This window comes from Artibeus jamaicensis, unplaced genomic scaffold (genome assembly GCF_021234435.1).
Source record: "Artibeus jamaicensis isolate MK-2021 breed Jamaican fruit bat unplaced genomic scaffold, CSHL_Jam_final contig_1255, whole genome shotgun sequence".
NCBI lineage: Eukaryota > Metazoa > Chordata > Mammalia > Chiroptera > Phyllostomidae > Artibeus > Artibeus jamaicensis.
The window spans coordinates 112,548-130,678 of NW_026521245.1; the positions used below are offsets into that span (position 1 = coordinate 112,548).

The 18,131-nt window shown below is 49.8% G+C and overlaps 2 gene segments (V, D, J or C); both read right to left on the reverse strand.

Annotated features, from left to right (window-relative positions):
* Positions 1-7,451: 7,451 nt before the first annotated feature.
* LOC128627629 (immunoglobulin lambda variable 8-61-like) lies at positions 7,452-8,040 on the reverse strand. The segment is given in 2 exon segments: positions 7,452-7,786; positions 7,890-8,040. Coding segments are annotated over 2 exon segments (366 nt in total).
* Positions 8,041-12,233: 4,193 nt separating this feature from the next.
* On the reverse strand, positions 12,234-18,044 carry LOC119038795 (immunoglobulin lambda variable 5-45-like; the record flags this gene model as incomplete). The annotated part of the segment is given in 2 exon segments: positions 12,234-12,562; positions 17,745-18,044. Coding segments are annotated over 2 exon segments (629 nt in total), but the record flags the coding sequence as incomplete, so codon positions are not given.
* Positions 18,045-18,131: the final 87 nt, after the last annotated feature.

Below are 18,131 nucleotides of genomic sequence, written 5' to 3' on the forward strand. Positions count from 1 at the left end.
ATATATTCACTCAACAAACATATTTGAGTTTGTCCTTCATGCCAGCCTGTGTTCTGAATGTGTAGATACATTGGCAAGAAAACATGAAAACGTTTAACATCTCAGGTCCCATGGAGCATCTACACCAGTGGGAAACCCCACAGTGAACAGAGTCATTGTCATCACAAATGTCCCCATGGAGCTGGAATCCCCGCTGACCTGTGATCTCCCTCAGATCTGGAGGTGGCCCCTGAGGGAGGAGACACATGGGCCTCACAAGGATGGACAGTGCTGGTCTCAAGGGCCTCCCACAGTGTGTCCTCGTCCTCTGTCCCTGCTGCAGTGCCCCAGGGGGCTCAGTGCACGTCCCGTCTCACTCACCAGGGCCTTGCACAGCATCTCCCTCTGGTACTGTGCACCCTTTCCTTTGCTTCATTTAATTTTTTGCATTATTGTCGCAGTGATAGTTTAAATGTATGCGTATGATGAAGCCCCTCTCTGCTTATAAAACTCCTAATCGTTGCCTCCCCATCATGATTAAATAAAAATCTTTAGTGTCTCATTCAAGGTATCCGGGCTCCTACCATGAACTGATACCCATCTCCTGCCTCACCTTCCCCATCTGTAGTCTGTAAAAAACACAAATGGCTCCTGTTTGCAAATGTTTCTTAACCCTGAACATCTGAGTCTCATTCAATTACACTCTTCACATCTGTCAGCTCACATCCTGAGTGTCCTTTCCCCAGGAGATCATAGGGGGGCTCTTATCCAAATTGAGAGACAGGACCTGTCAGCTCAGACCTGCTGGATGGCAACCCTCTGTCATGGGGCAAGGACACTCAGTTCTGGAAGAAACAATCACAGCAGGACAGTGCTCCATCCCCTACGGTCCGCCCTTGTACCACTTAGATCCATGAACTTTTGTCATCTGTTTCACGAGCAGCTCTTCCCGGGACATTTGAGCAAGCTGCAGGGGCTCATCTGTGGGATGAACTGTAATGTCTGCTGCTAGAGTTGGTCTCAAGCTATCAGGATGCTACTTGTCCCCTCCTTTCACCTCCCATGCTGATTCCCCTGCCCTTTCCAATCACCAGGTCCAGGTGGCTACCTGGTAGGGTGGCTCAGAACCTCACTCTCCAGGGGTCTGTGCTCAAATCCACTTCCTTCTGAGGACAAGTGTTTGATGTTGCTGTAGCTGTTCTCTTCCCATTTCAAGCAGGGAGGAGAGACTCTCCAAGGCCAAGCTCAGCGTTTCTCACCCCCTTTTTGTGAAAGCAGCCCCACCACATGCTGATAACCAGAGTCCACTGTCCCTGCCAGTTTGGTGACTTTTCTCTTCATGTATAGCTTCTCCCAGAGAAGCTGACCTCGGAAACGTTAGGATTTATTTCTCTTGTTCCCCTGGCACAAATATTCCTCATCTCCCTGCAGCAATGTGAGAACCCACAGAGACAGCACTGCGGGAAATGGAGGCAGAGGTGCCCCTCATGGACCCCAACACTGACGGAGGGAGTAGCCTCTCCTCTGTTCCCCTTGTGGTGTTGGGGTCCAGACAATGCTCCAGGTCAGGTCAGAGCCCCACGCCCATAGTCACGGGTCCGGTGTTTCTACATCACAGGTGTTGTCCAGCCATCGTGTTGGGTGTTCTATTAAAGTGGGGCCGAGGGAGGATGGATGGAGTGAAGGAATTTGCTTGACAAGTGGAATACGGAAAATGGAGAGAAAAAAATTAAACAAGGTGAGAGTTTGTGCAATTATAGCCAGCGAATGAATCTCTAGGTTTTATGTTACCTCACCAAGGACACTAGGAGCAAAAGGGTCACACGTGGCAGACCATCCCGGGAGAAACCGGCATTCATAGTGGCCCCTCTTGAAATTGTTCTTAAAAATAGAGCTTACCAGAAAACATCCTGACCCCTCCAAACACACATTTTGATGGATCAGCACATTGCAGGACACCTAGAAAGTTGATGAATGTTCTATTCAGACCCCCTGCTGAGATAAAACCCCCTCAGGACAAAGGGTCCCTGGGCCCATCTCCCTGGAGCACACCCAGGCTCTGTGTCTCTGCTCTTTGTCCTAAATGCTCGGGGTCCCCATGAGACTTGCAACCAGGGAAGCAGTGGGCCATTCCCCCTTGTCCTGAGCTAACAGTGCAGTGTAGGCTCAGTTTCCGTTGTGTTTTTTCCATTACAATTTATCCTTCTCATACCCTCTTCTGTCCCCTCCCAACCCCGCAGTCACCACATTGTTGTTGGTGTCCAGGAGTTTTCTCTTGTGTTTGTGTTTCATTTTTGCTCCCTCCCTCCATCCCCTGCCCCCTCCACAGAGCAGGCAGCCTGCTGTGTTCTCTTTCTTACACGTTTGAGTCAGAATCAGCATCAGTGTGTGATTTGATGACCTCTGCATTTTTGTGTTTCTGTTATCACCTCTTCATAGCAGGCTGGGATTCTGAGTGTTGAATTAATTTTGTATACATCCAGTTGAGGGGAATGGCACCCGGAGAGATTATTCTCAGCCAATCAGAGGCCGAATGCATTGCACACCCTGTCACCTGTGCTCCCCACCCACTCACCACTGAGGAGACCAGCCCTGGGGCCACCACTGTCCTCACAGGGCTGCTGCCCTTGCAGCTCTCTGACCCAGGGACGCCCACTGACCTGCTGAGTGACATCTCCAGAGCACTCTTTTCCTTCTCTGTCCCCATTCCAGGAAGTCCCTGTGCTCTCTGCATCCAGGTGACAGTGTTTGGATGAGCTCTCCAACTGAGGGTTTGTCTGTCAACCACCCTGTCCAAGTGCAGGCCAAACAAGCTCTTGCTGGGCCTTGGCCAGGATGTGCTCATGCCTTCTCATTGTCCCCTGACAGCCTCTGTCTCTGTCCCCACTCAGGGCAGCCCACACTCAAGGCAGGGGTCACCCAAGGGCATGAGCAGCAGGAGTTGGGGCAAAGGCTGTCTCGGTGGTGGTCTGCCTTCTGACATCCAGAGGTTCACACCTTTCACTCACCAGACACATTTTCTAGGGCTTCTGTTCAGCTTTGCACCCACAGGAAGAAACAAAGCTGTGGCTGAACCAGAGTTTATGTCTTACTTCCTCCTTTGCATATGACACTGTGGCAATGGTCACTGTGCCACAGAATACAGTAGTAGTCAGCTTCGTCCTCAGGCTGGGCCCCCGACAGGGTCAGGGCAGCTTTGCCTCCAAGGATGGAGCCTGAGAACCGGGCAGGGGTCCAGGAGAGTTTATTGTTTGTATTATAAATCAGTGTGGTGGGGGCTTGGTCAGATTTTTGCTGGAACCAGTGTGGATAGTTACTGCTGCTGACGGCTCCAGTGCTGGAGGCACAGGTGAGAGTGACTGTCCCTCCTGGGGACACAGTCAGGGAGGGCTCCTGAGTCACCTCAGCCTGAGACCTGGACCCTGAAATGAAAACAGTCACATGTCAGGAATGAAGAGTAAAGGCAGAGGGATCCCTGCAAAGGCTGGTCTCTGAAGCATCCACAGACCTGGGCAGAGGGTGAGGAGGGGGAGCAGGAGGAGAGGAGTCCAGGCCATGGTGGGCACTTTCCCAATCCCCTGGCCTCAGGCTGGGGCTGGTCTCTGGGTGTCCCTTTATCTCCTCCTCAGGTCCCTGGGTCAGGGGTGTGTTTGCTGGGACATTATGCAAATAGGAGCCCACAGCACCATCCAATTCTGGGTCCTGGGCCCAGTTAATAGGTCTACTCTCAGGAGGAGGCTGGGTTTGTTGTGAGCTCTGAGTCTGTCCCTTGAGAGGAAGCACCTGCTGGCACTCCGAGGCCATGAATGTGGGCACAAGGCCCATTGAATTAGAACCATTTGGGTCAGTTTCAGGCCTTGCATCTCTGAGAAGACCCACAGCGCCCCCTGGTGACGTCCTCCACAGATTACTCATAGTGGTGGGAGCTGTGCAGTAGGAATGGGAGCCCAGTTTTCATTTCAATGATCAATCAATCTATAAACAGATAAGAAACAAATAAAACAATTGATAAACTTTAAGTATCGTTGGTCCCTCTACTGGTTTATAAAATTTCATCTTTGTTATTTCTTATTTCTACACTTCCATTTGGTGTCATTTTATCATGTCTGCTGCTATTTGAGTTTCTCCTTTTTCATTTCTTACAAGAATGTCTGTAGCTGCTGGTTACATGGATTTTATGACTATTCCCAAAGAAAACTGTCATATAATTTAATTATTTGAATAATTTCTGTATTGGTTTTAGTAGACTTTCTTGGTGTCTTCAAGTTTTCATTTTCCTGGTTCTGGGTATGACCAGTGTTATTTCTTACAGGGTCCAGGCCATTGGGAGACCACATCAGGGGCCCCTGAGTCCCCTTTCCTCTGTCTTCCATCAGGCCGCCTGCCTGCTGAGCTGCAGCAGAGGTCAGGGGAGGGTGTTCAGCTCCCTTTGGCCCCACCAAAGCTGGAGCACTGACTCCCCTGCTTTGACACCTTCCTGGGGACAGTGGGGCACTGACTGTCACCAGCTGGTTCCCTTCAAGTTAGAGTGAGTCAGTCCCACAGCCCGGCTCCGTGGACTCAGGGAGGGAAGCACAGGAAGGAGGGGAGCTGCTGTGCTCAGTGCGTTGGCCACCCAGTTCCCCACTGGGTCTCTCGGGCATCACTGACACAAGGAGGGTTGGGGGTCCCTGCATGGCCCACTCCCCTGCCCCCCACCCCTTACTCAGATCTCTGAATGCAACTGGGTTGTCAAGGCTTAGCTCCTCACTGGGTCCCACAGTTACAAGCAAGGGGCACAGGAGTGCACACTAGCTCTGGCCTGTAACCCCTCATCCAGTCTCATTGCTGAGGGGTGAGGTTCAAGTTCAGGTCCCTGCTGGGTGGCCAGAATCATGGGTGGGAGAACTGGAGTGCTAACCAGCTTCAACTGGCCCTACCTGGCTGAGGCTTGTTGAATCTCTAATGGGAGGGAGTGAGCCTTCCCTGAATCACCCACACAGTCCCAGGTGGCAAAGGGACAGTGCCAGCTTGTGCTGGGAGGGAATGGGGACCCACACCCTGGCCCTTATGGCTGACATCCCTGGATGGGGGTGTAGGTCGTGGGAGGGCAATGGCTGGGTGTAGTCTCAAAGATTTTCTCTGAGTGGGCATCTGATTACCAGGTTATTCTGCTAGAAGGAAAGGGTCTTCTAGGAGCATTTGTCTATCTATCTATCTATCTATCTATCTATCTATCTATCTATCTCTCTATCTCCCATTTTGTCTGTATATTAGTTGTTGGAAATATGGAGTTCTCTGCACCTATCTGCTCTGTCTACACGGAGGTAATAAGGACCCAAGGACTCCAAACCAGTCTGTTCCCCCAGTTTGACTACGTAGGAAGTCTGCCCTCTTCTTCTCACATTTGAAGTCTACTTCTGCTTTGATTGACTAGGTCCAGTGTATGTAACATTTCCTTGGCCCAGGAGACCAGACAAGGAGACTGACAACATCATTCCATCAGGAGCTCAGGAAGGGAGGTCCCACTCAAGGTGCATCTCGGGCAGAGACAGGACCACGTGGATTTGCTCTGTGCCTTCCACTGCCACCCCCAGACTATGTGCTGTTTCTCTGAACTGGTGAGCCTACCTGCTGGGAAAGGAACTTGTCTTTAATCTGAGAGTGGGGCACTCTCAGGTGAGCCAAGCTCTGTCACCAGAGCTGGAGTAGAGACAGATAAAGACCAGGGAGGATCACAGAGTCTTTGTGCCTGCTGGGGGGGCAGGGGCAGCAGGAGTCAAAATGGCAGGTTGGGTTCCAGATGGAGTTGCTTTGGCTGCACAGCCAGGAGTTTATACTTAAAGAGACTCTGGGAACAATGGGGCTCTTCACAGGGACTCAATCCTGAAATCCTCATGGAATGGAATCCTAATTTTTTTTTCAGCCCTTGCATGAATGAGAGCCTTTCCTTTTCTGGTTCTGCAGAGAGTATTTATATATAAAAAAGTGCCTGGTAAACATGATTCATATTTTCATATTTTTTCCTGAGCACAGATGAACATGAACATAGAACAGGTGGCCGTGGTTTGCATGTGAAAGGCTGACTCTCTGCCCAGGAGCCTTGCACTGCCCGGGGGTCGGTCCTGGACTTCCACCCTCCCAGGGGAGAAGGGAGTGTGTTTTCATTCCTCTGTGTGTGTTCACAAACTTTCAGCATTGTGAAAATGTTGCACTTACAGACAAAATGTTAGCAAATAAAACTTTTCCATAACTATCACCCATATTTTTTCTAACATTATGGTCTTGATAAACTAGTGTCATTTTTACAAACTGAGATGCTAAAATTGGTGAGACAACATTAACTAAAGTGCAGGTTGGATTTATATTTTATGAAATTCCCAATATATATTTTTTAGATTCTTAGGACCTGTCCAGGAATCTCTAATGTCTAAGTGCTACAGAAAACAATCACAGATAACTACATATATTTCTAACATGCTAGATATTACACTTTTTCTTTAAAATATATTCTGTGTTGACTTGAACTAAAGTTTTTCTGAGAATTTTTTAACAAAGGTCAGAACAGTAAATAAAAGGACAGTTTCCTTCTCCGCATCTTTCCTCACTGCCCAGTGCCAGGCGCCCGAGGCAGCCTGGTGTGGAGACCCCGCCTGTGGCCCCTCACCTGTCCGTGTGCCAAGGGGGGACCCAGGGGCTGGGAGGGGTTCCTGGGAGGCACTTCTAACAGGTGTTGTCTCAGAGCATCAATATTCATGTAAGTCATGGAAATCCTCTCAACTTGTGGTTGCAGTTTTCAATTTAAAAACAAGAATAAAGGAAATCAAGTCACAGTTTTCACTGATAACTGAGATTTTAAACCTGTTTCTGAAGGTTCCAGATTTAGGAAGGTTGATATAGGAAAGATTGTGACCTGAAATTTAACTTGAGTAAAGTTCAAACAAAAGTGTTCAGGAACAATTTCATAATAATAAAGGTAGAGGCAGTTTTCAGACTTTAGTGTTCCTAAAAAAGTGTAAGTGACTTGCTTAAACACAGATTTTGCTCACACACAGTTCTGACCCAGCAGGCCTTGTCAGGGGACCAGCATCACCTGCAAGCTCCCAGTGACACTCTCACTTAAATGCTAATAAAACATTCCTGCAAACATAGTGTGAAATCAGTACATGAGAGGATGACTTGTTAAAGCTCCTGGAACACAGGCAGGATTACAAAGGCCAGTGTGGCTCTGAGTCCCTCTGATGGTTAATGTGTCTGCACTCAGCTTTCTGCCCCCTCATGGTTCTAGGCAGAGGGGAAGACAGGAAGCCCACTCTGCCAGGGTCACGGGGTGGGCACACCCTTGGGGAGATGGAGGAAGCACGTGAAGAGGAGCCACTGGACATGGGAATGGGGCCCTGGAGCCCCTCCCCTCAGTGTGCTGAGCATTCCCACCCTCTCTCTCCTTGTCACTAAAGCTGAGCCATTCTGAGCACAGGAGGAGGTTTTGGTTGCACTTCCCCATGAGGTCACATCACTGTGTAAGGATAACTACCCGTGTACAGAGCACAGTAATAAATGGCCTCGTCCTCAGGCTGGGCCCCCGTGATGGTGAGGGCGGCTTTGTTCCCAGAGATGGATCCAGTGAAGCGCTCAGGGACCCCAGAGGGTCGGCTGTTTGTGCTATAGATGAGCGTGCGGGGAGCCTGGCCTGGGGTCTGCTGGTACCAGTTGGGGTAGTTACTACTAGACACTGAGCCAGAGCTAAGGCCACAGGTGAGTGTGACTGTCCCTCCTGGAGACACAGACAGTGATGGCTCCTGGGTGACGACAGTCTGAGAATCCACACCTGAAACCAACAGAAAAGACATGGGTGTTGTTATAAGAGACAAGATCACCCTGAGACTGCGCTTTGGTGCATCCCCCAAAAGTGCAGAGTCCCTTCCTCTGACCTGAGCTGTAAGTGAGGAGTCCCAGCAGGAGCACCGTCCAGGCCATGGTGGGGACACTCACAGGACACGGCCTCCTCAGACTCCTGGGGTGGAAGGAGGTGTCCCTGGGACCTTTTCTTGCCTCCCAGACCCATTAAGAGGAGAATGTGCTTCATGCAAATCAGCTTCCTCTGTCTTCCAGCCCCAAAGTCACCCTAATGTCCCCTGGGGGTTATATTGAAAGAGGTAGGTGCTGGCACCTTCCACACAGCAGTGACTGCACAGTGACTGAGACACTGAGTGAGGCATTTGGTTGGATGTCTTCCACCCAAGCAGCTTCCCTAAGTCCCCGGGGACCTCAGTCCTAATTTCCCCTGTGACCTGTGTGCAGTCTCATCCCCAGAGGCTCTGTGTTTCCCGAACCTAACCCCATCCATCTGACCATGCTCTGGCCTCTCTGGTAAAACCCCTTCCTGCCCTCCCTGTGGGTTCTTAGCAGGTGTCCTGCCTCCAGCACTGAGACCACTAGGGAACCGCAGAGCTAGTGTCAGGGGTGTGAAGGGACAGGAGTCTCCCACTGACACAGCCCTGTCAGCTCTGTGGGTGCAGCAGTCAGGGGACCAGGGCTGTAGCTGTCCCCCAGGTGTGGGTGCCAGCTCCCCTCAGCTCCCTGCAGTCATGGCGCCCAGAGTGTCCTCCACATGGCTGCAGGCTTTGAGGAGAAAGGCAACAGCATCGCCATCAAATTACAAGATTTATCCCAACAAAGAAGGGTTATAACAAAATAAGGAAAATATGCCTGATAGTTAGAAACAAGAGAGTCACGTGGTGCCTAGAGTTGTTGGTGTGAACACCAGGGGGCATTTTAACCACCTGGGTCCCCACCATCCGCTGCGGAGAAGAGGGAATGGACAGGAAGGAGGGAGACTTGGGGGGAGGGAAGGTGGCAGGAGATGACATTGCTTCAGTATTTGGTGAAGATAATTCCCTCAATTGTTTTCATCACAGTATGAAATCAAAAGTGTAATTTCATATTTATTTCTTAATTGCCAGTAAACTGATAATGAAATTTGAATGTACTTTTTATTCTCATCATTGTGTTCATGATGCTCAATTTACATAAGATAAAATGATTCCTACTGAAATACTGTATGTGTATAGTAACCAAATGAGTATTGGATGCAATAGAGACAATTATATAAGTACATAGGTTGAAAGGAGTATACATCCTTTCAAGTATACATCTTGAAAGGAGAAGAATCTAAAATTGAAGGTAAAAATAAATCATTGGAGAGGTAATTGAAATATCTCAATATATACATAACATCCGTTTCCAGAAGTTAGTAGGAATTACTGTCACTGAAATAAGGGGGAACTGGACCAGCCAGACATGTAATCAGAATATATGACAGTAAAAAACCACAGCCTTGACCATGAGTGTCCTGGTGAACTCACTGGGCCCTCACCACTGCTTGCAGGGTTCCTGACCTCTGCAGGGAGCTCTGAGCCTCCTTCGGAAATTGTCTGAGACACTAGGGTTGAAAGCAGTTCTCTACTGTGGGGAAACCTGGGCTGCAACTGGGAGGAAGTGCTGAACTGAGGGTTGTTAGAACGCATATGGGAGAGGAACCCAGGGGGGCCCAGGAACCCATCACAAGGCAGGAAGGTGGAGCGCAGCGCCCCCTGGTGGCTCTGGGGTGATGCTGCCTCACCCAGGTAAGAGCTTTCCTTTGGACTGAGCTGTGCATCTGAAAGAACCCTGCTGATGCACTTCATGGACCATGAGCTGCAGTATCAACGAGTCCGTGACATCATGTCTGGTTACATCATCTTGTCCTCTTATGGTGGGTCACAGCAACACCTGTGAGAGCTCTGAGTGGGGCATCTCCCATGTGGTTCAGGACTTCTTCATATTTGTTCTCCCTCCAAAATCCGTGTTCCCCTTCCTCAGAAACATCCCATAAGCCCTAGCTTCAGCCCGTGTCCTCCCTCGTGGTCAAGCAAGTCTTTCTTGATATAACATGGGTTCTACTGGTTTGTTGAGGTATTTGTCCACCTATGCTCATAAATGATGTCCTATAATTTTGAAACCTCAGACTGTTCCTGTTGGGGGGTTTCTGCTTTTTTGATAATTAGTGAATTAGATTAGACTATATACCTCTATTTCAGGTATTTGAAATACCTTCCTCTTTAGAGTTTAAAGTGAAAGTGAGTTTATTAATAAAGCTAGGAGACAGAGAATGGCCACTCCATAGGAAGAGCATCCTGGAAGACCTTCTTGAGGATTTCCCAGAAATGCGTCCTTATGCTTCTGGCTCAGACTCAGTGTCAGAGATCATCCCCCTGACACACTCACGTGCACATACACACACACCCAGAGAACGTGCACGAAGGCAGGATTAGCACTGTCTAACCCAGGACACTGGGACTGGGGACAGAAGGTGGTAGGAAGACTGAAATAACCCACTTCTTGTGTCCAGATGACAAAAGTAAAGGGCAGTGAGACTGTCCCCCAGGGACATCCTTCACTCCCCCACAATGAAGCTCCTTGTCCAATGAATGAGGAGGGTGAGGAGCAGAAGGATCTGGGTCATGACATGGGGAAGCCCCAGCCCTCTGTCTGCTCAGGCCCAGTTGCTAGAACTCTCTCATCACCAATTGTCTCTTGTCCTGTGCCCAGAAGACTTCACACAGATTTGTTCCTGACGTGTGGCAGTCTCTCTGTTTACACCTGGACATCAGGCTGGAGAAAGAATTCTAGGAACTGGGAAGGAAGGAACGTGAGGCAGGTGTGAGAGCCAGAGCCCGGAGCTCACAGGGCCCCTGAGAGTGCTACAGATGCAGTGCCCATCACAGGCAGATTCCACAGGACTTTCCTGTACTGTGGTCCTCACCTGGGAATGCTGCCCATCCCACTGTCTGTGAGAGGGATTCTCTTCTTAATTCCTGCTGTGTAGGGATGAACACTGTTTGAGTGAGTCATTCTAGCAATAATTCAGATAAAATACGGTAGAGCCTTGAACGTTCAAAACTTGAGAAAAACAATAACTACAGCACATGGAAAGATGTCATTGGTCACTAGAGGAAAACAATTCAAAACTCAGTAAGAGCCCTGACCAGTGTGGCTCAGTTGGTTGGGTGTCGTTCTGCAGAGCAAGAAGGTGGCTGCTGTGATTCCTGATCAGGGCACGTGCCTGGGTTGCAGGTTTGATTCCTGGGCGGGACAGGCACAAGGGCAGTCGATCAGTGCTGCTGTCTGAAACTGCTGTGAGGTACCACTCACCAGACTAGAAGGGCTGTAATAAAGGGAGACAGGTTAACAGGTGTTGGGGAGATGTGAAGAAATCAGGCCCTGACACCTGGCGGGTTGAAAAGTCAACCATCCAGCCATAGTGACCAACATCTAACAGCCTCTCACAATCTTAACAGAACATCGTCACGTGTCTCGGTAACTCCACTTCTAAGTGTCTGCACAAGAGAAACAAGAGCACACATCCAGTCAAAACAAAGTAAATCGGACACAGATGTTCCCAGCAGCACTGTGCAAGGTGGCAAAAGGCAAAAACAACTCCATGCCCATCAGCAGGTGACGGACAACAAACACCAGCCTGCTCAGTCATTGTGGTATTATTTGACCAAAAACAAGGATACTGACCCATGCCCCGGCACAGATTAGACCTCAAGCACATGGTTCGAAAGAATTGTAAAGGACACAAGACAGTCACTGAGGACCACCTATTTTCTGCTTCCATCTATATTAGTGTCTGGGAGAGGGAACGTGTAAATGCAGAAAGTGCGTCGGGAGTGGCTTGGCACCCACGGAGGTGTGATGAGGGGTGACTACTGATGGTGGGGACTTTCTCTGAGAGATAATGAGAATGTCCTAAAATTAGAACATGGGATGGTAATACCACTCTGTAAATATGCTAAATGATGTTGTATTGTATGAATGAACTGGTGAAACTTATGGAATGCAAGTTATATCTTAATAAAGTTATGAAGAACATTATGAGGAGAATCAGCTGCCACCAACTCTCTAGGTGGGTTTTTGCTCACAAAGTCAGACCCTTGGAGTCAGACGTTCTGGGCAGGGGCGTCCAACCGGGGCCTGTGGGCTGCATGCGGCCAGGATGGCTATGAATGTGGCCCAACAAAGTCATAAATTTACCTACAATGTTATGAGATTTGCGTGTGTGATTACGTGTCTCAATGTATTTAATGTGCAGCCCAAAACAACTCCACCTCTTCCAGTGTTGCCCAGAGATGCCAAAATGTCGGACACCCCTGCCTAGGGGCTGCCACATCACCTCCTTCATCTGTCGCAGGCACGATGGGTTGATCATGGGAACAGGGCAGGTTTTTGTCTCAGTTCCTATGGGGCTGGAGCACTGTGTGATTCCTACTATAGTCTAATGTGGAACAGTAATAATCAGCCTCATCCTCGGGCTGCAGGCCCGTGATGGTCAGAGAGGCTGTGCTGCCAGACTTGGAGCCTGAGAACCGATCTGGGATCCCTGAGGGCCGAGTACGTCCAAGCATCACAGTTTTGGGGGCAGCACCAGGAACCTGTTGGTACCAGGCTGCACCAAAAATTCCAATACTGTAGCTGTTTCCAGTGCAGGTGAGGGTGACCTTCTGTCCCACAGACCCTGACACCGAGGCTTCCTGTGTCAGCCCAGACTGTGCCCAGGACCCTGGAACAGAAGAGTGGAGACACACAGATGTGAGATGAGGTTATTTCCCACAGCGTGTTCTCAGTCAGAGAGAAAAAAGGTGACCAAGGTGTGTCCCATAGTCACTACTCCAGGTCCCCTCAGTCACCTGAAAAGTGAGCAAGGAGAACAAGGAGGAAAGGGGTCCAGGCCATGGTGGAGGTGCCCACACTCTGCTCTGAGCCCATGAGGGAGAGAACCACACAAAGTCTCTCTTATATTCTCCTCTCCTGGGAGGGCAGAAATGACCCTTCATGCAAATTGTGTCCTCCTTTTGGGTCCCTGGGGGTAAAACTGGTGGAAGCTGAGGGGGTGGGGGCTGCAGAAGCCTCACAGGGAGAGGAGGTCCTGAGATGTCACCCAATGAGCACAGAGCAGAGGGCAGTAGACTCAGGCCCTGGTTTCCCAGCTGAGATCCCCCACAGACCTTCAGGGATGGGCCCACAGCGCCCCCTGCTGTTTCAGAGTCCAGACTCACTTAGGACTGGAATGGAGAGGCAGGAGCTCAGCAGAGAGAGAGTGAGGACTGGACTGCAGTCCTGCCTGGCACCCCACCCACCCACTGGGCAGGGGCTCCTCCATCCCCAGGGCCCCTCACAGTGCTGCAGGTGTCCCCACCCCTCACTCCTTCCTCTAAAGACGTGACCTTTTCAACATGAGGTCCTCCTCCTGCTCCTCCTTCCCTTTAGATAATTACATTGTCGGGACCATATAGGTGCCTGAGTCCTCAACTGAACGTGTCCTCCACCCAGAGAACGGACAGGTGGAGGGCATAAAGACCCTTCAACATCCTCTATTTCAGGGAGGCTGGCTCCTATCTCTCTCCTCACACTTTACTTCCCACCATGGTGTCCCAGTACCATAAACCTCATCAATTGTCCCATCGTCACCTGGAATGGGGCCTGGGTCCACTGATAATCAGTCACAGGAGACGTCTCCAGGAAGAGACCAGAATCATTCAGAAGTGAGATCTGGTTTCTTCTTGCTCGGCCCCCTGACAGCATCCACATGAGACAGTCACAGCACTTCCCCCCCAGGATGCAACCAGGTCCCCACAGCCCCTGAGTGGTCCACCATGGTGAATGGGCCCCTTGCACCAAATGTGGCCTGCACTGCAGGACAGGGCTGGATCTCTGGGGATGTACAGAAGTGTGGAATTTGCCACGGAGTGTTTAGTATGATGACACTGACATCCCCGGTGCCCTGTCTGTGCCTCCCACGCTGCCCACATGCCTCACTCCACACACCTTCTCCAGACCCCACTGTGTAAGAGATTCGTATTCTCCCCACTATGGAAATATCAACACAGCTATGTCCCCAGTGCCTTACCCTAATCAATGTCTGTGGTAATAATGCTATTTTTATGAATTGCATACATTTAAATATATATAAACATGCATACATTTTTCCATCCAGCCATGTCCACTGTCATTTAGTAACATCACAAGTGCATACTGTGTTCCTGTGAAGTCTCAGTGCTTCCCTCTGAGTAAGTCACACATGACACAGGGACCACACAGAAACCAAGTGCCCACGGCCATGACAGTTTCTTGTTCCCTTATTGTAGCACTAGTTGTCTGGAGCATGATGACATTTATTTGTGACTCAGTAATTCATTTTAACTTAAAAAAATAAGTCTGTGAATAGAAATGAAAACACAAATATTAACTTTCCTTAACCCACGGTTCCCACATGTTTGTCCCTCTTGCATACGACCATGGTCATCCAACCACGTCCCAACCAGCAACATGGAGCCGTCCTAGACCCATCCACACCCCACACTGAACAGACAGGCAAGACCCTAGGCCAGGATTTTTCCCAGGGAAACCATCTGGAATCTTCTCTACTGTCTTCATCTTCACTGTACTCACCTAGATCTGTCTACTATCTTCTCCTCCAGGATGGACAGACAGGCCCTCACCTGTCTCCCTGCCCTGCTCACTGTGTTCTCACACCAGCTGGAAATGGAGTGAGCAGACACCAATGTGTGCATGTCACTCCCACTGACGGTCCTTCCATGACTATGCTTCTCCTCAGCAGAAGTCATCACGGCAGTCTGGGCCCTGCCTGCCTCTGCAGCTCTCCTGCCGCTTCCTAAGGAGCTCCTCCTGGTGCCTGACCTCACTCCACTGACCCAATGCACGGCTCAAAGCAACTTTCTTCATTTATTTGCATGACTGATACCCCCCTTCTTTGTGTTTTTATCTGTTATTACAACATTGTGCCCCTCACCAATACCTACTTCTCATTCCTATTTATTCTGAAAATCCCAGATTGGACACCAGTCCCACCGATTTGGTATATTTGGCCCAATCCCCTTCCCACTTTCAACCCCAAACCTACACAGGCACCATCTCACGTATGTCCTGGTATTTCACTTAATTTTTCTCGCATGGCAAATCTGTGGCCAGGAAGAAGCACATATAGAACTGTAACTACACAATTGGCATATTTTTTATTTTGGTTGTAATTAAGATAAGATTTTAAAGTATTTCAAGTAAAAATGTATTTTTATCGCATCCCTGGAGCATCCACGTGTGTTTCCAGAATAGTTCAGACCCCTCTTCTCCTTATGACAGCCCCACAGCGCCCCTGCAGGATCCTTGTTACAATTTCTCCAGGTATTTTAACTTCCCACCCCCCACCCCCAACCACACTGGAAATGATGGAGGAGACACAAGATTTGGACTGTTTTACTCATCACTCTGGATCTCACTAGTTAGGGGCCCTGGAAGTTGTTCACACAGGAAAGAGAAGAGACTGTTCTGTCTTCTCCAGGATGCACCTGTGGGATCCCTGCAAAACCTTGAGTTCCTGGAATCTTAGATTTCACAACAATGTCAAGTTTCTTAATCTGAATACCTCTCTTGACCTGAGAGAGAGGTTAAAGCTTAATACAAGAGAAAGCAGATCTTAAACGTGCACACAGACCAGTGGCTCATAGAGGCTCGAAGTGGCCCCTGTGAGGGGCTGTGGATCCACCTGACAGTGGGTGTGACTCCCTGAACCCCACCCCATCCTTCTTCTAAGACTCTCTCCTTCCTTGGGCTTTGCCTATTGGTGCGTGTGATGGGGTCACTCTTTTTAAAGCACTGACTACCCTTCCAAGTGTATATGTCACGCAGAGTGACGACCAGTTAAAAGCACCTCTGAGGGTGGTGTTGGGGCTTTTGGTCAAGACTTGCTACACCGGCTTCACCCCCACATTCCCCAGGGATCCCTGAGCTATTCACTGCTCCAGCTGGGAGAACTGAGGCAGGCGGAAGAGGGTTTTGTCATTTTCTTTATAAATTTAAAACCCAATAGGTGTCTCTAATCATTGAGAGCATTAAAGAGCTGAAATCTGGTCTCTCCCCTGTGACTCCCAGCATTACTAAGGGGGTGGGAATCCTGTGATACTGGACACAAGCTCATCACCACACAATCCGTGTCAAGTGCTGCCAGCACAGTTTCTCCAAGACAAGTAAGGAAGGCTCAGTTGCTTGAAGCTTCCCAAACTCAGAATCCGGAGGGGTGATCATCCTCATTTAGCCCCACTTGCGAATGCAAACACCCCAGTGTCCTGTGGTGTCCCCCATCAGGCTTTATTGGGGACATTTACAACAGAGGGCTCGGCAGATTCACAGCCCTCCTGTGCTCTCCTGAGTCTCATGAGTAGCAGATGTGGTTGCAGCTCAATGGATTTGGGGTCCCACTCCTGGAGAAACACCGCGCCACACCCCCGAGAGGCTGCGTCTGTGATAATGAAGTGGGTGAGTGGTGGTGCGGAGAGACGGGATGGAGGACAGCCAGCAGCAGCTCAGGGAGCCTCAGGGCTGGGACTTGAAACCTGAGTCCATGGCACCTGGAGACTCACGAGAGTGAGATCCCTGGGGGGAGGCCCAGATGGAATACCCGACAAGTTCAGAGCAGGCCAAGATCAGAGGGAATTTGAACCAAATACAGAGAGTTGTTTTACTCAAGTAAAGTAGGACCCATGCTAGGGGATGGGAAGGAGGAACAGGGATGTGCTCCCGGGGAACGATTTCCAGGAGCCCCTGAGCTGCTCACCTGTGCAGAGAGAAGGGTGAGGAGAGGAAGACTCCAGGACAGGGCATGATTGTCCCCAGACAGGAAGAGTTGGCTTCCTGACCCATTGCTGTGTGACATAACTCCCCCACTCATCTCTGGTCCTCATTGAAATGTTTTATTTGGTGCATCTATCCAACTGCATGTCTCCAGCCTCACAGACATCTGGGCATGACCCTTCTCACAGTGGGATGAAGAGAAAGGTCGAGATTACAGATACTGCATTAGTGATGGAGGAGCCCCTTTTAAAGTCCTCACCTGAGTGTGCTCATTGATTTGAGAGACGAGGAAAAGGAGTGAGAGAGAGAGAAAGGGAGAGAGACATTGATATGATGAAGAAACATTTGATTTGTTTTCTCCCATACAATCAAACCTGCAACCTACTATGTGCTCTGACCAGAATCAGACCTGCAAGCTTTCTGGTGCACAGGATGATGCTCCACCAACTGAGCCACCCAGCCACACCATGGGGGAGCCTTTTGCTCATATCCTGGTGAACAGGTAGAGGTCACACACTGTCATATTTCAGTGTGGACGGATTCTGCTGGCTTAGCATCCATGGAGCCTGAGCCATGTTAAAAAACCTGCTTCCCCCGAGCCCCAGGAGGAGAGAACAGGACCCAGAAACAGCCTACAATGGGCACAGGCAGACAGAATAAAACTTGTCTTGTAGCAGTTTCCTGAAAGGTGGACCTAGGACAAGCCCGACCCCCTGACCCACCTGAAGCCCTCAGCCCACCCAGGCCTCTGATCCAGGCCTGGACCCTGGGCTGGGCACGGGTGGGTTCAAAACCCTCCTTCCTTGTCCATCATGCCTCTGGAGGGTTACGTATCCCTGAGGCCTGATTTAGGACTGTGTAGGCATGAGCAGGCTGAAAATATTAACAAGAGAGACACAAAACTTTAAACTACGGACAATAAGAAAATAATTGCACATCAATGGGTGCTAGGAAAAGAGTTGCCAACCTAAGAAGTGACAAGTTCCAGCAGATAAGCAGTGAAAGCCACAGGCAGAAAGAGCACAGGGAGGGTTTTAGTCTCACTTCCCTGTGACTCTGAAGCACCGTGTAACTTTTACTGTTTTCGTGCCACAAACTACAGTAATAGTCGGCCTCATCCTCAGGCTGCAACCCAGAGATAGTCATGAGCCCTGCATTGGCTGAAGCATCTTTGGATCCAGAGAAACGGCTGGGGACCTCTGAGCCCCGGTGGTTGTCTGAGTCTGATTTATAATCCATTAGATACTGGGGAGGGCTCCCTGGCTTCTGCTGGTACCAGTTGATGTAGTAGCTGTCAATAATGATGTCACTGCTGACGGTGCAAGTGAGTCTGGCAGTTGTTCCCTGAGATGCAGACACAGAGGGCGGCTGAGTCAGCACAGGCTGGGACAGGGAACCTGCAGACACACAGACACATGGGAGTGAACAGAAGGTCAGGGTGAAGGCACTGCGAGTCTCTGGGGCCCGTCCCTACCTGTGCAGTG